This window comes from Lates calcarifer, linkage group LG3 (assembly GCF_001640805.2).
Source record: "Lates calcarifer isolate ASB-BC8 linkage group LG3, TLL_Latcal_v3, whole genome shotgun sequence".
NCBI classification, from domain to species: Eukaryota; Metazoa; Chordata; class Actinopteri; family Centropomidae; genus Lates; species Lates calcarifer.
The window spans coordinates 14,156,806-14,176,466 of record NC_066835.1 but is presented as its reverse complement, the minus strand read 5'-3'; the positions used below and the strand labels follow the sequence as shown (position 1 = coordinate 14,176,466).

General features: G+C 39.2%; 2 protein-coding genes across 2 annotated transcripts; both read right to left on the bottom strand.

Moving 5' to 3' along the window:
* Positions 1 to 6,514: 6,514 nt before the first annotated feature.
* Positions 6,515 to 9,434, bottom strand: mrpl24 (mitochondrial ribosomal protein L24). Its single transcript, XM_018670761.2, has 6 exons — positions 9,328 to 9,434; positions 8,879 to 9,065; positions 8,272 to 8,367; positions 7,733 to 7,836; positions 7,464 to 7,594; positions 6,515 to 6,953 (listed from the first exon to the last, which is right to left on the bottom strand). Exons 1-6 carry the CDS (start codon positions 9,381 to 9,383, stop codon positions 6,817 to 6,819), a joined length of 711 nt encoding a protein of 236 aa, XP_018526277.1. The 5' UTR covers positions 9,384 to 9,434; the 3' UTR covers positions 6,515 to 6,816.
* Positions 9,435 to 11,219: 1,785 nt separating this feature from the next.
* LOC108879460 (heparin binding growth factor) lies at positions 11,220 to 18,105 on the bottom strand. Its single transcript, XM_018670735.2, has 6 exons — positions 17,628 to 18,105; positions 15,324 to 15,400; positions 15,039 to 15,177; positions 14,410 to 14,568; positions 14,125 to 14,313; positions 11,220 to 13,112 (listed from the first exon to the last, which is right to left on the bottom strand). The coding sequence occupies exons 1-6, from the start codon at positions 17,712 to 17,714 to the stop codon at positions 13,092 to 13,094; spliced, it is 672 nt and encodes a 223-aa protein (XP_018526251.1). The 5' UTR covers positions 17,715 to 18,105; the 3' UTR covers positions 11,220 to 13,091.
* Between the last annotated feature and the right edge of the window lie 1,556 nt (positions 18,106 to 19,661).

Genomic DNA, 19,661 nt, shown 5'->3' with positions numbered 1-19,661 from the left:
AATGGGGATAACAGTGCAGATCTCTGGACGGTCTCTGTTCAAAAGCAGTTATGGTGTAGCACTGGTTTCAACACACAAAAAGTGATGGAGGTTGTGTGACTAATAAACAACAAAGAATCTACAGCCATGCTTGCAGCTCTGTGAGACTGTACTCAGGGCACAGCAGGGCTTTGAGCTAGAGGGTTCATCCTCTGGGGACCATGAATCACGGTGCAAAATACTGTGCCAGTTAATGTAGCAGAGAGTAGTTGAGCTATTTCACAGGATAAATGAAAACCTTGACCTGCTGGTGGTGCTAGAGGAAAGGTCAGTGGATCATTTCAGTCATTAGGATTTATCCTCCGGGGACCAGTGCTATCTGTACTGAATTTCATGGTCACCAAATAGTTGCAAAGATATGTCACCAAAAGCTCAAAAGCTCAACCTCATAGAGGAAAAATCAGAGGATCACCAAAGTCAGTAGGATTCATCCTCTGGGGACCATGGATATCCAAATAAAATTTAATGGAAATCCATCCAATAGCTGTTGAGATATTTCAGTCTGTGGTGGACTGACCAACTGCTGTGTGAAGAGACATGCTTATCAGATTTTCAAGTTGCAATAATTGTCTGAAAGGACTCACATTTTATTTGAAGCAGTATACTGGTTCCAATGTGAGTTGATATTGTAATTTCATGGTGCATATTAAACAAATTTTAACTTATTCAAATCACCACAAACCAACAAACACATGGTGAATGTGGAGTTTTTAGCAAGCCTTGTGGTTTTGGTGCCTGCTGCCTGCTGCCTGCTTTGCCTAGTGAAAAATCAAACCTCAATCCTGTCATCAGTTAATTTGATTTATACGGTCCAAAATCAAAAATCACAAATTTGTCTCAAAGGGCGTAACAATCTGTAGAGCATATGACACCCTCTATCCTTAGGCCCTCAAGTGGGAAAAGAAAAAACCTCCTCCTCAAAACAAAAAGGAAGAAACCAGAGGAGTGGCAGAGGAGGGATCCCTCCTCCAGACAGTCACACAATATTTGTCATATGTGCAGAAAAAACAGAAATAAATATAAAGTAAATCATAAGTGGGGATAGAAACAGTGCAGAGCTCTGACAAGAATCTCGTGTCAGTCAGTGATGTGTAAGATTTACAGCCGGGGTGAAGCCTGTGGTCATCATCATCTACATACAGTATAATTCAAAGTACGCCCTTGGCTTAGTGCTGGATTTTGCCACCTGTTTGCACTGCATGTAACAGAGACACACAGAAGACGAATAGGGTCAAATGAAGTGTGTACCTGTGCCCTCTACAGACAGAGTGAATGGCGCTTTGTAGTTGTCGTCCTGTGGCTCGGCAGCAGCAGGTGGTGCTGCACACCTGAGGAATTTGACACCCACATACAAGCGGGACTGTCTGGGAAGGAAATGTCAAAGCTCAGAGATGCAGACAAAGATCAGAGGTGTGTTTCTGTCCAACTTCAGCCACGACTGACTGTCACAGTGACCTGACCCAGATTGATTCAAGTCCAGTCAGCAGTTACGCTCGCCATAAGACGTCATCTTCCTTGCTGTCATTTGTCTTCAGCAGCAGGATTGTAGTGTGTAGTGATTAGGAAGGTCGGCCCTTGAGCAGAAACTTCCTCCTTCTAAAGACTCAGTTCTCAGCTCAGTTAGGTCACTTACAATGTCTTTAAAGCAACGACTCAAGAATGCTCTGAAATTCAATGAGACGTTACCAAAGATGTGACATTACCCTGTAATTACCTCCTGTGGCCGCTGTTTAGCCAGAGTTACGTAGTCTCACTTTAGTCCAATATGACAGAGCAACCACGAAAAGCGTACAGAAAAAATGGAAATTCAAACATCTACAGCTCCATGACAACTGCACAAACTCCATCTGCTGATGGAGATCATGTGATATGATCAAAAGCACCAGAACAGCCAATACATGTACCTCATGGTTAAACCGTCTTTTCAAAATAATACTGTATCCACTGTAAAAGATCAGGAAAAAATGCTTTTTACTTTAAAAAATGGTTCATATAGATTAGATCTTATATAGAAAGTGAACACTGTAAGAAACATTTGAGTAACATTCACTCAATAACTGCACTTCAGTGCAATTTTGAGGCAATGTGTGGTTAAAATTACCTCCACCTAAACCAACTTCAAGATGACAATGCTTCTTTCCATCAATAATAATAACATTTAATATAATAATAGAACACTGGCAGGGGCAATTCTGCATAACTGTTGTGCAGATGCTTTTAGTTAGCTACAGGATATAATTAATGCTTTCACCACTGATTTCATAGAGACTTCCTATCCAAAATATTATTCATAATAATAATGTTAGTAACAGAGCGAGCTTGGGTTTGCTCAGTATCACCATCATATCCAGGCAGTGTAAAAAAGTTTTGATGCCTGTAGAGACTCTACTGACAAACTGAGAGGTAATTTCACTCTTTATATTTTGAACGAGAGGCTGAACTACAGGATTATTCACAGTATGACATGTTGATGAGTTTTTGTTTACCACAGAAATGTCTGTCAATAATTTCTATGAATACAAAAATATAAGAATATACATTAAAAGGTAAAGAGTCGTCTCATTGTCACTGGCCACGAGGACAGAAATAGATACAAAATAATAATCGAATGTGACTTACTCCATTTTGACTTACACTCAGGAAGGCAGGGGATTAAAGCTTAAGTCTAATGTAATCCATAAATGGTTTCCAGATTTTCTCAGTTATCAGAGGAGCCACGTATTATGAATTTGAGATGCTGCATCACATCCCTGAGTCACTGAATCCAGCTCAGTGGACGAAGAGTCTTCCAGTGGAGAGGAATCAATCTGTGCTAACAAAGTGACAAATTTTGTTATTTTGAGTTTAGTTCCAGAGAGATTATTATTGTTCTCTCCCACTATATCATGGGATCCGGCTAGATTACCATTTTGAGTGTTCTCAAGATTGATCTCCAGACAGTGGACAGATTAGGACATACAGAGAGAGTCTGCATCTGTCATGAGTAGAATCTACATCCAGGAACAAAAAATTTGAAAGTTTTATACTATTATATGACATACATTGAGTATTTGCACTTTTTTCTGTCACCTACAGAAAAAAAAACATGTCTTGAAGAAGGAATTAAAGCCCAAAAGGAAAAGTCAGATCACTTCTTTACCTTCTCTTCAAGCTCCTAACTCTAACGTATTGAGGTCATACATTGGGAGCCAACTAAATTAGACCAAACACAGTTAAACATGCATGCAAGCCATGCCTCAGACCTACATACAAGCTAACGTTAGATTTTCCAGCGGCCATCAAACAGCCAGCCTATAATTAGACACTATCATTATATTGTAGCTGAGCTTAGATCATCAAGTGAGTCAAGAGCAACACTGAAATTTAGTTTTAAAGTGTCTTCAGATGTTCTGGAGATCACAGATCCTTCTGTTTATGCAAGGAGGCATTAAAACAACTTATCAAGAGCAGAGGTGAATTTCTGAAAACATGTCTTTTTTATGTGCAAAATCTTATGTGCATTTAATCATGCAAAGAAAGAGCGAGGACCAGGTGACTATTTACTGCATTTAAAACAAATTCAGGTACTTTTAAAAGATGCTACACACTCTAATATGCCTTTTTTAATGAAAAGACTGTAACACTTTTGTAGGTGAATTCGACTGACACGTGAAAACAAAGCCACCAGGTGGGATTCATTAGTTTACGTGGCTAGGGAGCAAATGTGACTCAGCTAAAACGCAGAGCACAGCCTGCAGTTTATTTTTATGTATTCTTAATTCTGCTTGAGTCATGTTCAGTGGTTTCATTTAACTGGGTTACCAGAACTGCTGTCAACTTACCACAAAGTAGAAATTAGAAGATTCTCAAAACTCATTCTACCCTGCACAAGCTGAGACGGCAATGAATCTGTGCTTTTGTGTGTGTAAATGGGTATAAAAAAAAAAAAAAAAAAAAAAAAAAAAAAAAAAAAACTAGGACAAGCAAAGCAATACAAAGGTTCCACTTTACCAACTTTACACTTCACCTTGATGTAATCCCAGACTGAAATCCATACAACACTCATGCAGTGACAGGAAAGACGACCAGCCTTTGAATCATTTTTCCTCCCATAAAAGCAAAACCTCAAAACCCTGTTTCCGCTGACTGGCTGCTTTTATTCCCTCTTGGACGCAGAGTGGCAGAAGCAAACTGGTTCAGGAGGGACGAGTGTGGGAAAGCTGCACCGCTCATCGGCCAAACCAACGGCCTGCCATGCTTTCTGCATGATGTTACTGTGCTGACCAGAAATTAGGGTATGGAGAGCCGCTGTGAAATTTTGACGCAATTATATAATCTGTGACACATCGTTTTTTTGTGTCAGGGCCTGGAAGCGAGGCTAGTTGCTTCTGCAGCTGGAGATCTGGCAACAAGTTGACTTGGTCTTTGTGTAAATCAATGCTGGTGGTTAACCAGCGAGGAAAAAGAGACTGCATACACCTCAAAGGCCGCCTCCCTCATATATCACTGATAAATGTAGAGCTGAGAATGAGCTTAAAAAAGACTGGGTATTTTATTGACAGATGTATGCCAATCAGCCACAACATTAAAACTGGTAACTGGTTTTACTGTTGTAGTTGATCTGTGTAGGTAAAACTGGATATGAAATTTACATTTCTTTTTAAATTTTTTTCCAATCATTCATTTTTTCAAAACTTTTTATTTCTTGTAGATTTTTATCTCCTTACATGTTGGTCCAAATGCTTATTATACACTGCCAGGACATGATTCTGGTTGAAAAATACAGCATACTGAATCTGATTACTATGTCTATTTTATGTAGTTTTATTTTTTATTTTTAAATCATAAGTTATTCTATTAGATTTTTGCCTAAAACAGTCCAAGCCTGTTCTAAACTAATAAATACTCATCATTTGTAACTAGGCATATAATAACATAAGATGATGACACCTGCTCAGGATGCTTAATTCTGCAAAGTCAAAGACACAATAAAGAAGGCATGAAATTCAGCCCTGAATTTAAATGATGATTGAATTATTTATGTTTAATTTAACCAAAATGGCAATACAGTTTCTCTGACTAACATTACTGTGGTGAAATGCAAGCTAATGAAACATATTTCACCCTCAGTGTCCTCCTATTCGAACACCTTTGCAGGACCATGTCTGTTTGTGTAAAGGTGTTTTGAGATCCAAGAAACCCTGAATATGAATTTAACAATTTTAAGTTGTTGGCGGACAAAGAGGGGAAAAGTTTACAGGTTGCCAGTTTGAATGTGTCGACCAGCTGGAGAGACTGGAGTAGGTGAACAATTAATGCTCTATGCTTCTTCAACAGCTGCTATAAAAATGTCCATTTCAATTGACCACTGTAATTCTTGATGTTTGACTAGTACTTGGCAGGAAAAACACTAATGTAAACAGTAGTATTAATGATGGCTCTGGACCATTGCTGTCTCAGTAAACGATCGCAGTTTGACAGTAAGCCAGGATAGACAACACCCATCATCAGACTGATGAATGTGTTTGTGTCAGTTATTTGAAAGCTATACACTAAGGTAAGTAGGCAGTAACTCTATGGTGACAACATTTTAACCACTAACAAAAAGCTTGTTAGAAAATAATAATTTGGGGATTTATGAAATACTATCCCTTGTTCTTACAAAAAAGATTTACAGATGTAAATCTTACTAAATATACAGTCATTTTTCTGTGGCTTTAGACAGTATAAATCTTTTTCTTACATGATAACTCAGCCCATATTTGGTAGTAGGTGATAAATTCATGGATGAGGTCATATTTGAAACCTGACGCAACAACAGTCACAGATCACAGGAATAACACGCAGTGCCATTGTATAAAAAGTCAAACGAGGTGAGAGCAAACTTTGTTGAAACTATCCATTCTGTATAGTCTCCTCCCCAGCCATTTCCTTCTCCACACTGTTTCCCAGACATGTTGGAAAGACAGACTCATTTGTCTAAAGGCTTTAAGTTTTGGAGAGCAGAATGTCTGGGCTTCTGTAAAATAATATGACTATTTTCAGCCTCATGAGTGATCCAAAAAGACTGAAACCATTACCCATTATTAACCCTGCCAATACCAAGAACAACGTAACTTTTCCACTCTTCCAGACTCTATGTATTAAGTACTCTACAACAATAAATGTCAAGTAATTTGTGTGAAATTGCATGAACATCAGCATCAACCAGAATTCACTCCTTCAATAACAAGCTTACTTTACGTTGCCATCTCAGCCTCAGACACTTAATTAATAACACTGATTCATTCCTGCTAAATGAATATTATTCAAGCATTTGCTTCATGTTGATGGTGATATACCAAAGCCAAACCTGTCGTCAATACATGTACCTGTACTGAGAGCAAGAAGATAGTTATTTGAACTTACTTCACATATATCATGTGATTTAGTGGTGATGTTTTTGGACAATATGAAGTATCCTAGTTCTAGAGCAAAATATGAACCATTAAAATGATTGGTTTATGTGACATTTATTCACTATATTTTAAAGAAACAAACTCTTATACTTATGTAAATAGAGAATGATTCAGGAAACATTTAAGTTCCACATCTGCTTCACCTCCAAGTATTTATACGATGCTATCATTTCCTTGATAGTTTTTATGTTGCACCAGTATTTCACCGTCCCAAAAGCCTTACTCATGTCATCCTGATATAGCGTCTTTTTGATATGTCCTTCAGCGTGTCTCCGAACAAAACAAGGTATCTTCTGAGTTGCTGTCAAGTCTGAATGACATGATGGGGGAGTGTGATTTCTCAGTACCAGTAGGACCTCCGGTGCCGCCTGTTCTCCACAATACCCATTTTCTCCATGACCTCTTCCTCCAGGGTTTTCAGAGATGGTACAAAGGTCTTTTCTAGCGTGTCGTCAGGACTGGTGTCTTTGGGACTATCTGTGAAGGGTAGAAAGAAAAACAGGCCACAACCAAAAATTTAACAGATCATTAAAAGTAAAAATAATGTGTCCTTAAGGAAAATGTCGGTCAGAATTACAACATTTGCTGTAACAAGCAGCTGTTCTGAGGCATTTTTAAGCTATACTCACAAACCTGACAAAGATAAAGACTGATATGGACAGACTACAAAACCTCAAAAGAAAGGGACTTGAACTAACACAAAATCTAAGTAACAGGAACAATATAACCAGATGTACAAGTTGGACTGATTGCTCAGCATTGGTAAAGGTTTGTGTACTTCATGTGTCTCTAGTTCAGAATACGTTCTTTCCACGGTAAAACTCAATCTGCATCACTCTGAAGGCTATTTTTAGAGTTCAAGTCTGCACAGGGTGGAAATATAAAAAAAACAGCTGGTTTTATGTGCAGACTAGTCACTACACATGGAATAAACTACATCAGTTTTGGGTCCTGAGAAGAATACCCCTCCAACCAAAACACACACACCTTTCCACTGCTCTGGCACGATGCCATCTCGTCGCTGCACAACAGGCTTAGGGATGATTCGACCCGTCCTGACTGACACTCGGACTCTCTCACCCTCCTCTGTGTATCTCCACTCCACCTCAGTGGGTTTCCTGGAAGATCAATGTCAGATAACAGTGAAAGACCATCTAGATAAAACACAACTCATTTTGACTGCTGAGCTGTGGTTCAGCTGTTGCTAAGGTCCTGATCCTGGTCCTAATCCTGCACTGTTGCAGGGATTACCATACCTGTCGGACGGGTCGATGAGGGCAATGTCGTGCAGCAGGAGGGGAGCCTCACTTGCAATGTAGGTCCCACGATAACCCTCAGTTCGTCCAATGTATCTGTAATGCTAACACAGAAAACAAAGGTTCACACTTGATAGTGGTGAAATGGCTTTTTAATGGTCAGCAGTTACACTCTGACAACCTTGACCCCAGACATCTAGCTCCATCTGGTGGAGCTAGAAAATAAATACATGGGGTACATGGTAATTAAAATGAATGACCATGAAAATGTCACTATTTACTTTTGCGTGAAATAACTGGCAACATCATCCCTGTGAGTTTGTTTGTATGTCTGCTAAAGCAACAGAACTTTGCGTAGAGAGAACAGATACTGCAGCTTTTCATCTTCTCGACAGCAACACCGCATACTATTGATTCACTAAATAACCAACAGCAGCTGATCAAAAAAGGACAGAATTAGTGGTTATAGGAGATGTGTAAGTTAAGTCCTATAAATAAATTCTGTCCAATTTTCTCAGAGAGAAACATTATTTCCTTACTGTGTTCAGTCCTTCCAGGATAACCCAGTTTCTGTGTCTGAAGACTTGGACCACCTTCCCCTGCTTCCCTTTGTCCTTCCCTGCGAGAATCTCGACCTAGAGAAATGAAAACAGACACTGAGCTCTATGTTGTATTAACATTTGTACAGAAGTATTGGCATCAGCTTTATTATCAATGGTGGAAAAAATAATGCAGCATGACAATGACCCTAAACATACGGGCAGAGTCATAAAGAACTAGCCTCAGAGAGACAAGAGCTACAAGGAGTCCTGCAGCAGGTGGTCTGGCCCCAGCAAAGCCCTGATTTCAAAATCATGGAGTCAGTGTGGGATTACATGAGGAGACAGAGGATGATTGGAACAACTTATCTGCCAGTTATCTTAATAAATGTGCAAAGATGTAGCATTTTCTGTTTTCTAAACTTTGCATGAAGTTAGGTGATGAATAAAGGCTATTTATGGCACCATTTGACAGCATTACTAGACTTCAGTGATATGAACGTCTTACAGTTGGCTTTTTAACACTGATGACTCTACTTGGCTTTTTCTTACAAGTGTATAAAACATGACTCAAATGTTACAAAACGGGCTGTCCCGAGGTACTCACGATGTCTCCTCTGACCACGGACCAGTCCTGTGGTGCTATCTCCTCCACAAACACCTTCTTTCTCTTTTTGCTCGGAGGATTCAGCCTTTTAGCAGCCGCTGTCCACGGTCTGTTGGTGCCGTATCGATAGTCTTTGGGCACAACAACCCTAATTGCCATCGACAGGAGCGTGGTCAGCCTCATTGTGCTGCAGGGAGAAAATGAATCAAGGCTTGAGTTAACGCCAGGACATAAAGGGTGCACAGACAACACTCAAACCGGGCTAGGCTAACATTAGCTTGGCAGAGTAGCTATCATTAACGTTATGTCACAGCCGCTGAACAGAAAGCGCTGTTTCCTGAAACATGTAAAAATCTCAAATCGAACTGTTACCTATCTTTTCAATAAACACCCAGAAAACGCGTCAGTATAAAAGAATACATAGTAAGCGATATACAAGAAGATGTTACCCTCTGTTGATGTCAATGTCACATGCAGCAGTAAGCGGTGCTGATACCTCCAGCATCAAGAGGCAGCGCCGCCTACTGGCCGGGAGGGGGAGAACTGACTGCAGGCATGCGCAGTGGCCAAATCATGCAGAGATGAGGGATTGATTTGTGGGCAGAATGCAGGCCACTGACAGTAAGATGGCCTTCACTGAAAAATATATATATATAACAGTGTAACTGAAACCGTGCGCTTCAGTGTATTCAAACCACAAAGTATTAATAGGACCTCTACATATCTCTGAGTCAATATGCAATGATATGTATTCATTTGAAAAGAATTTTAATGGAAGGCTTGCTTGAACTTAGTTAATTGAGGATTACTTTACTTTTGCTTCAGCACAGCTGTCAAAGTGCACAAAAATAAATCACATGCTCTATAGTCAGAATACAGCCACCTCGTTTTAGAAACTCAAGTTTCACTATTTGATACTGAGTGTACAGATCATTGAATTGCTCCAACAAATGTTACTTATTATTTTTAACAAAATCACCCAGGTGAATCGTAGCACAACTGTTCGTTACTTCATCACCACTGCTGTACATCTGAAATATACAGCAGAGGTAGATAAATAGGAGAAGAAATGCAGCTTCCTTTCATTTTTGTTACTGGCAAAAACATTGCAGCATAATGTCTGTCCAGTGCAGATGTTTATGTGTACTTTTCAAAATAATAAGTACAATTTAAAGCTGGTTGTTAAGGATGTCACTGTATATTTTGAATGTAAATACCCAAAGATTAATTTTATGGCAAATGTTACACCTTCACAATAAAACAAGTATCTACACAATTACATGTTTCTAAAACTATTTGCATCTTATCTGCCAGTTTTTTGTTGTTATATTATTATAATTTCAATCATACACTTTGGTTGTACCACCTGTTTAATACTTTAGTTCTGATGAAGGAAATCAATTATATTTGGAAGAAAAAAAGGTATAAAGGACATGCTCACCTGCAGTCTTACTCAGATATCCCAAGTCTTGAGTAACACTGCAGCATCTTGATATTTACTAAACTCATTTGTGTTGACCACAATAGTTCATCTGTAAAATCTAGGGCTGGTTGAACTGTTGAAATAGGCCCTTACATCATGTTGGGAGCAGATACAGTGAATCATTACAAGCTATACTGTACTGGTGCTGTGACAAAGCTGGGAGATATTTATAGCACCCATGTACCACAAGAGGCTACAGTTTCTGAAAACCCGCAATCGAACATGTAAGCACAAAGAAGAGGTCATCAATCTTGTGAACTACATGTACCAACTGCCATAGGCAACAATACTAAAAGGAAAACACAACAAAAAGTTTCAGTCCAACATCGCTTGGATATCATAAAAGATTAAATGAGTGTGGATTCAAAATCACTGTGTCACCTCCCAAACACTGTATTTAAAGAACTCATACTCAACCAAACCCCATGACAAATTCAAAGCTGTCAGGACATGTTATATAACACCAAAAACTAGTTCAGCTATCACAGCCTAAAGCCCCAAACTGTGCTGTGAGCCTCTCTTGGGAGCAAATTATTTATGACAAGTGCACACACACACACACATAAAAGGTGCCATCGTTAGTTTCATGCATTTGTAACAGTGAAAAATTGGATGTGAAATGATTAATTGGCTCTGCTTGATTTGTGAGCCAGGGAGTCTCAACAATGTGGTTTAGAAAGTAATGTATGAGTCAAAGGGATGCTTTTAAAACAGAAAAGAGTAACTGCAGACAACAGTGTTGGTTAAACAGAATACAATGACTAAAATCTGATTGCTTTAGGTGCTTTCCAGACTGAGGAAGTGAATAATCCACAATAAACAGAGTTTATTGGTTATAAACATGACGGAAACAAAGAATTTTTTTGTAATCAACAGGTTTATTAAATGGACTGGCAACTACAATAGTAAACTAAGCAGCAGATTAAGATGAATGGCAGCTTTCGAAAGTAACACAGAAAGCTAAACCAAGAATTACACTTTAATACCAAATTATACCCTTGGAATTAACTGTAGATCTGAGTGGGGTACTTTTTGAAATCAGCGGCATGGTGATAGGAAGGCGGCCATCTTAGACACAACAGCCAGAAATATTTTCACTTTGAGGAGCTGTGATTTTCCTTAGGTTCATAATTTGATAAACTGTGGGCTCATGTTGCCAAATACAGAACACCGAAGCAATGACTAGGACATCCAAGTAACATGGTGAACAGGTCAAGCATTTAGGAAAAAAAAAAAAAGCCTTGAACCTTAAAAATTACATATAGTGGAAAATAACACCACCACATATTGACCAACATGTTTTCAAAACAAATGTGTGAATAAAACACGTCTTTAAAACATCACAACTTTGTTTCACAGCCAAAATAATAAGATAAGACCACTGAAGTAAAGCAGACTCATATTCCAGTTAGGAGGGTTGGAAACCAAAATGTCAGAAACTAAAGATTTACAGACTGTCCACTCTGTAGATTCTTCCTCAATTCCTTTCCAAAGAAGAAAAAATCTAAAGTAAAATTGTGTAAATCATATGTTGGTATTAACAACGTCAGCAATACATTTCAGAGCTGAAAAAGAAAACAGATTTGGTGCAACCAATTACTGAATGCAATCAAGTGTTCTTCACAATTTACATCTCCAGTATCAAGCAATGGCAGCATTAATGTGAGCTAAATTTTCTTAAAAAATCATAACAACATGAAACTGAGAGTTGAGTTGATGGATCTGAAAGAGTTTGCCAGATAAATTCCCCAGAAAAAGTGGCGACTTAAATTTTCTTCCCCCTCAAAACACACCATTACTCCACCTTGACTTGAAAAGCTTCAAGACTGAGCTCGGACGCGACAACATTCAGGAATGTCTTTCTGCTTTCAATAATGCACACCATCAGTTAAAGAAAGTTAAAGAGGGGTTTGCAAAGTAACTGTTTAAATCCTAAAGTAGTTTGTTTCAAATGGGGTTTACTTATCCAAAAGCCGAGTGGGCCACATGTGGGATCCTGTGCAAATCAATCATGTAATTTGGTCACCTGCGATGAAGCACACCACAATGCAACAAAAACTATGTTGCATAAAAATATCAAAGTGAAACTAGTCAACGATTAATGGGGCAGTGGGAAATAAAAGTTCTGAAAGTGCAACTCATATCCAACAAGTGAATAAATGATTCAGATGAGGCTGGGAAGCTAGGTGAAACAAATGGAAGTAAAACATGGAATTCATGAACCAAAGCTGAGAGCACGGTTGAAAATTTGTTCTTTTTCCTGTACAATATCTATGTTTTAAAACCATCAAATGGGAGACTTTGTCAAATAAATGTTTACGTTTTTTGTTTAAATGTTTTCTTTTTTAAATTTACTATATATTCAGTGTTTATTCCTTCTAAACTGAAAAAAATGTTTTGACACCTAGCATTTAGTCTTTGTAATTATGTAATTGCACTTAGAAATAAAAAATATATACACACCAAAATCCCATTTATAAATGAGCCTTAAAGTGCTCAGTTCAATTGTTTGAAATCAGATTAGCAAACTTTTTGTTTCTGGGATATATGATATCCCAAAAATGGCAAATGAGGATTTGCTTGTCTCTCAATACAAACACTTAGGTTTCTTCTTAAAATTCTCCTATTAATTAAACGGCTGAAATCTGGCATCCTGCAAGTAATCATGTTGATGCTTGAATTCCAGAGAGAAGCGTTGAAAGGTTCTTGGTTTTCTTCTGTGAGTTGATGTTAAGCACTATCTGTCACAGGCTGTAAGAAGAAGAGTCCAGAATAATTAGAGGAATTATTACAATCTGTTATTGTTAAATTAAAGTATCTCTGACAATCTACTGTGCCTATACATTTAATTTTCACAACATATTATAGTGTGGTTCTTAAATATCTATATACTTATTCCATGCAGCCAGTGTTTTTAATGAAAATTAACTTGCAACAGACTTGAAACAGGTTTTAACATTTCCAAAGAAAGTTTCCGTGTTGATGCGTTCAAGTGCTTGTGAGAAGTTTCCATCTACAAAACTTTTTCATGCAAGAAAATGCAAAAATCAAATAATCTTTTGGTGAATATAACAGTGGAACAGCGGCTCATACGGAGAATGTTGCTTGATGGGTTGTTTGTAGCCTTAATGTCGCTAGGCTAGCAAGTTTCTTTAAGTGTTTATAGTGTGTCGAGAGTTAGTCAGCCCTCAAGTGTTTCGTTAGCCCAGTTTCACATGTTTTTCTGTTAAAGAGGAAATAAATTCCTGATGAGTGAAAACAAGTCCAAAGCATCTCCTGATGTCCTTACTGACCGCCTCCAAGAGCCTGACCGGAGAGTGAGTGAGAGACAAGCTGCACAAATGTGGGATTTATGTTCTGCTTCAATGGAAATTTCTATGGAAAGTTTTATGTTTACAAAAAACCTCTGAGCAGCAGGACTTTCTGTTGGTATCTTGGGGGAACTTTCCCAACAAGACTAGTCGGAAATTGTTTTGCATCTTCAGAAAGTATTCTCATTCAAATTCTATAACAGATGTTGGAAAAGTCAACCTAGAAGTAAAGTCATCTTGTATTGTTTTTTTTCTTTGAACTGAGAGCTCAAAGGTCAGAGCTTCACACAAGCACATGAATGCAATTAGAGCAATTTGGTTTTTCATAATTTACTGACATTCAAACGGTGGCAGCGTTGAACTAAATAGTCAAATATAATGTTAGGTCCATGCATATTTGAGTTATTTTCCAGTTTGCCAGGTAAACAACGCTGATGAACAGAGAGTCGCACCTTATCTGCTGTTAGCTGGCCTCCTGCTGGAGCACTTTCCTGGGCCTCTGGTTTTGACTCACTCTGTGAGGAGGGAGCAGTTGCCTTGGGTCCAGCCACATCGTTGAGCTTGGCCTCTGTGTTAGACTTGTTGCTGTCTACTTTAGAGTCACCTTCCGCTCCTGTATCCTTCGGCCGCTTGGGAGATGCCTGCCAAAAAGGTTTGTGGAAGCGTCAGAGACAAACAGCTCGACAATGAGCCGACCATGAAGCTCTCGGTGTACAACTCACAGGCTGAATGCTCACCTCTGTAGACTCCTCTGCTTTTCGTTTGGTTCCTCCCCTCTCGTTCTTCTCATCGATGACCAGGGCCCCTTCATCCTCATCACTGCTTCCCTCGGCATCTGCTTTCTCCGAACTACCTGTATCCCCCGCTCCTTCTGATGCGTTGTCCTTCTTCGATGACTAAAGGCAGAGATTTAAATATTAGTGACAGAAAACAAAAACTGGACCCTACAAAGAGCACACACTGAATACTGAGAAGAATAGAGTGTTTTACTGTGTTCATACAGACACAAAGATTTTTGTGGAAATATTAAGGTGCCCACAAAACAGGTGCCTACAGGTTACCTAAGTGTTGCACTGGCTACAAGTTTTGGATGTCCTAACTAAACAAGCCAATCTGTCCACACACCCTCAATGCTTGATTGTCCTACAGAATCTCATTATTAATTTCTTGCCTTTGTTTGCATCTCTGTGCCAACAGCTTGAAGTCATCTCTTTCTAAACAAGACAATCCAGTAAGTTTCCTTGTTTGACTTGTCACAGTTTCACCATAATGGCCCAGTGAGTGTGTGAAGAGGCTGGGGAGAGACGTGCTCACAGTACAGTAAAACAAACTGACAGTCAACACAGCATCTTAAAAAGTGACCCACCTCGTAGCCTTCATGCGTGACAGTGGGGTTATTCTCGATCTCCCAGAGTCCCTCAGCAAAGCCTTTCCTCTTGTTTGCTTTTCCATACTTCTCCTTGCATTCATCATACGGGAACAAATCCTTGGCCCCAAGGAATGCCCTGCAGAGGTCAAACATTACTCAATCATTTTTCTAAATTCTAAATTTTCTTTGGATAGATGACAACACATCACATTTCATCACCATACATATATTTGTGATTAAATTAAGACTGACAACGTATCATTGATAAATTAAAATACCCACGTCTCATGTGTTCCAAAGAAGAACACCTGGTATTTATTTGAGGGTGACTTCACTGCTCCTTCAGGTAACTCATCAATCTGTGGATTAAGGACACAGTCTCTTAAAAAAAAATTTTTTTATAAAAAGGATGCTGATGGATCCAAAAATGAAAAATGAAACATAACACTAACTCAAACTTGATTCTGATACTGATGTTGTGATGAATACAGGACCTCAAGATCACTGTCACACTGTTGAAGGTCACTTGTATTCTGAATGATGTGGCGACTGCCAGCTCTCTGAGTCACCAAACCACACATTAGCAGTGATGTGTGCCATTTTTGTAGACCAACCTGAACGGAGTAGTTTCATTATTGATTCATCTGTTGATTTTTTTCCCCTATTTATTATATGGTCAATAAATAAATAAATAAATAAGTTAAATAAATGTAAATAATGGTTAATCACAAGTTGTGAGAGCTCAAGGCAACATTGTGAATTGCTAAAGGCTAAAACCACCAAAGTATTCAATTTATACTGAAGAAAGAGCAGCAAATCTTCATGTCTGAACAGGCTGAACCAGAAAATATTTGGCACTTTTCCTTGATGAAAGTTTTGAAACAGTTACTTGATTAGCTAAATTATTCACCATTTACTTTCTGTTGAATGTTGACTGTAATGAATTAACATTTAGGCTCTTAAAGCTATTAGGCTTATACAGCTAGAGAGTCGTGCAACACAATGTTGTTATCTTAGCTTGATGAGGTCTTACTGGCTACTGTAAAATCCCCCTAATTCAATTCCTAATGAGCCCACTGAGACCAGTGGTCACTCTGCTTTTTGCTTTGCTCCTTGTGCTTAACATCCTTGCAGTGCGTTCTATGGCTCCTGCTGCTCTGCAAATATCTATTTGTGTTTTTGTAAAGACACCGGGGCACAGGAAAGCTCTATTATGATGGCCAAGCGTGGCTGTTTGCCTCTGCCAGACCTCCTGCCAGACAGGCCTTTTGGCTTTCCCAGATAGGGCCACTGTGGCAGGATAGGTGGGGCAGGGCCTGTAGCCTGCTGAGATGAGGCAGGGCTGATAAGACTAAGAAAAAGGGGGGGAAGAGGCACAGAACAATGCAGACCGTTGCTTCCTTATTTTGGGTCATCCTGCAAATTTCATGATTATTTTTTATTTAGAGGCACTCTTAATAAACCTAAAGTGAATTCTTGTGTGGGTGGAAGTGACTAATTTTGTCATTTAACCATATGAATTGTTGCTTAAATTGAAAACCAATATTTCCTTTTCAACTGTATGGGTCAGTTGTGGTTAAGGACTGTGTTGTTTGGTTTCCACATTTTTCCGTTTTAATTTTGGCTCTAGAACAGTGTAAGTGCAAGTCCCAAACTGTTTGGGTTATTTTTATCCCCCTTCTCCTCTTATTTCATATGCATAAAACTCTGAGTGAGGCAGTTGTGTTTTGGAGGAAAACTTAGTGTAACTAACTTGAAAGTTCACATTTTCTCCCATGTTGAATGATTAGGAAACACTGACGGCTACTATGTGTTTATGGACCGGGTAGACATTACGTTATGGTGTTATACCACCGTTTTTATTAGCCTTGACCAAATCTTAACGTAATGGAAGTTATTCTAACGTTACGAGCAGAAATACTGTCACTTATCACAACAAGCGTGGGCAGGCAGGCATGTTTACAAAGAGCCAAAGCATATGGCTACACAGGCAGCCATGTGTAGTCTGTAATGCAACAGTTAATAAAAAAAAACTTAAAACTTATTTAACACTGAGCTGAGCTACTGCGTGGCTTCGTGTCAAAAGCGAAACTGTAACGTTAAGATAACATTTGCTACTGGACAGACGTTGGCGTTTGTGTATGTGTGTATGTGTGTCTGTGTGTGACATGACCGTTACTTTGCAGCCTACGTTCTGTTACCCAACTGCTCTTTTTAACGGTTAAGCTCAAAGTTAACATTAGCCTAACAGGCCCCCAGGGACACCGAAGCGGTACATGAAAAGCAGCGTTGGTGGCAAAGAGCAGCTAGCAACAACATTCATATTTAGTTAACCGCGCAGGGTAATGAGGTGTCTGCCTACACGATGAATCACCCGAAAGAAATTTGCAACTGTCTACAGTTAGGCTAGCTGCGTTTGTGTGTGTGTGGATGCTGGGCAACGTTAGCTAACACAACCGAGCTAGGCTAACTCATGGTGGCTAACTACTGTTAGGCCTCGCAGGTAAACAAGTGATAGGAGCAGGCTGCCACACGGACAGAAATTAAGACCTGCTGGAAACAAGAAAATTAAAGTCTGGTGCTTACCCTCGCAGGCCAGTGTGGATATCCCTTCATTTTAGCAAACACAAGATCTCCTGGTTTGTACTCCTTTTGCCTGTTGGACCTCGGCATGTTTCTTGCAGAGATGGCTTGCAATGTCGGGATAAATGTGTAATTAAAGCACAGTTGTAGTTTTAGTGTGGTACGGAACCGGGATTGGCCAACACCTGCAACAAACAAGCCAAGCGTCGGTTTGTCATCCAAATTGACCAGGCGCGGAAAACTGGAGCGAAGACGCGGCGGGCGACTTTTTTTTTCGCGGATTCTGTGGACTGTAACCACGGCTGGTAATAGCGACACCCTTCTGTTGTGTGTTTGAATAACGTTACAAATTCCAATTGAGCACTGTAACTCTTTGGTTTACACCTTATCCCACAACACGCTAGCTCGTCCCTCGGACTGTTTGGGTTTGAAATTGAAACCCGCTTCCCCTCTGCAGACGCGCCCCCAATACCTGATGGAAGTTGCACGGTTTAGCGCCCCTGTTGACCCATACTGAGAATTTCTCATGTAGAAAATAACAGCACCAAATTTAGAAGAGCAGTCAATAAATCAACTATTAACTTGATGATGCAAAGGAGATTTATTTGTGTGAGAAGGAAATTCGGTTTAATAACTGTTTTCCTATAGTCACTTAAAGATAAATGGGGTTTAATTTATATGTATGGATGAACCTGTTATGATTCATGTTAACATACCTGGATACAGAAATTTGAATAAACATTAATTTAGGAATGTGCAACTAACATAAAACTGACATAATAAAGGTCTTAAAATTAGTTTTTGACACTCAACATGGGGTCAGGCAATAAGGAATACTCTTAATTTCAGATCTTTTCTGAGATGTCTCTGAATAAAAGCAAGAATCTGTGTAGTCTGGCTTGTGGCCATTTTACTTTTTGGCCTGTTAGCCCGAGGCTGACATCCATATCACTCCTACACAGCTATGTCCATTAGAGTAAAGCCTCAGTTTAACCAGAAATATAAATGCAACAATTAAATGCAGTTTCTTCAGAGAGACAGCTCAGCTGCATTGCATAGTCTCAGTGACTTATAGGTTGCATAGATCAAGAGACACATCCAAACGGTCATTGGTAAAGGTGGGGTTCCTACAGAGTAATATTCAAGTGAGCCATACTCATAACACTTCTCTCTTTCATTCTTTTTTTTTTTTTAAAATCAATCCTACTTATAACTAAAGAAATCTACATTTGGTTATTTACGGGTCATAGCTGTAAACCAATTGCAGAAAGAACTGAAGAGGAAAATACTCCTTTTATTATCTGTCAGTCTCCAAACTACTCCCACATAAGTGCAGATCACTCAATTGTCAAATGGAGTTGTCATCAATTTGAACATTAGACCCATGTGTGATGAACATCACATTCTTTATGGACCTTGATTTGTGTACACAGGCATTATAATGTTGAAACGGGAAAGGGCCTTCCTCAAACGGTTCCCACAAAGTTGTAAGCACAAATTGTTTAGGATATAGCAGAGGGAATTTTCCTCAACTTGAAGTAAGGGGCTAATTGTGGCTGTCGTAATTCACTAGGTGGCTCCATGGCATAAATGAACTGTGGGCCCCTATTCAGACCCTTGATTTTCCCCACCTTTGTATGTCCCCATCTACATGACAGGGACTAAAGGTTAAGTAAAAATGCAAGGGCTGCTTTATGAGCTTTTCAATATCAGTTTAATGAATTAGTGAACCTGGGGATTTTGCTGCCCTGGGAAGTTACCCCCTTTGCCCACTTGGTAATCTAGTCTTAGACCTAGCCCAAACCAAATAATTAAAAACAGCCCAAAATTACACAGGAGCAAAACAGAGGTGTCCACATGCTTTTAGCCATATACTGTACATATGCTGTTGGTCATTTTCTACACAAGCTTTTGGCTATATACAGTATCAGTGAGGAGAAATTAACCTGTTTTTGATGTTCTTGCTTTAAATACAATCTAAAAAAGGTAGTGAGTTGAGGTAGATGGTAGCTTTGCACCCTTAATACTTTCAAATTG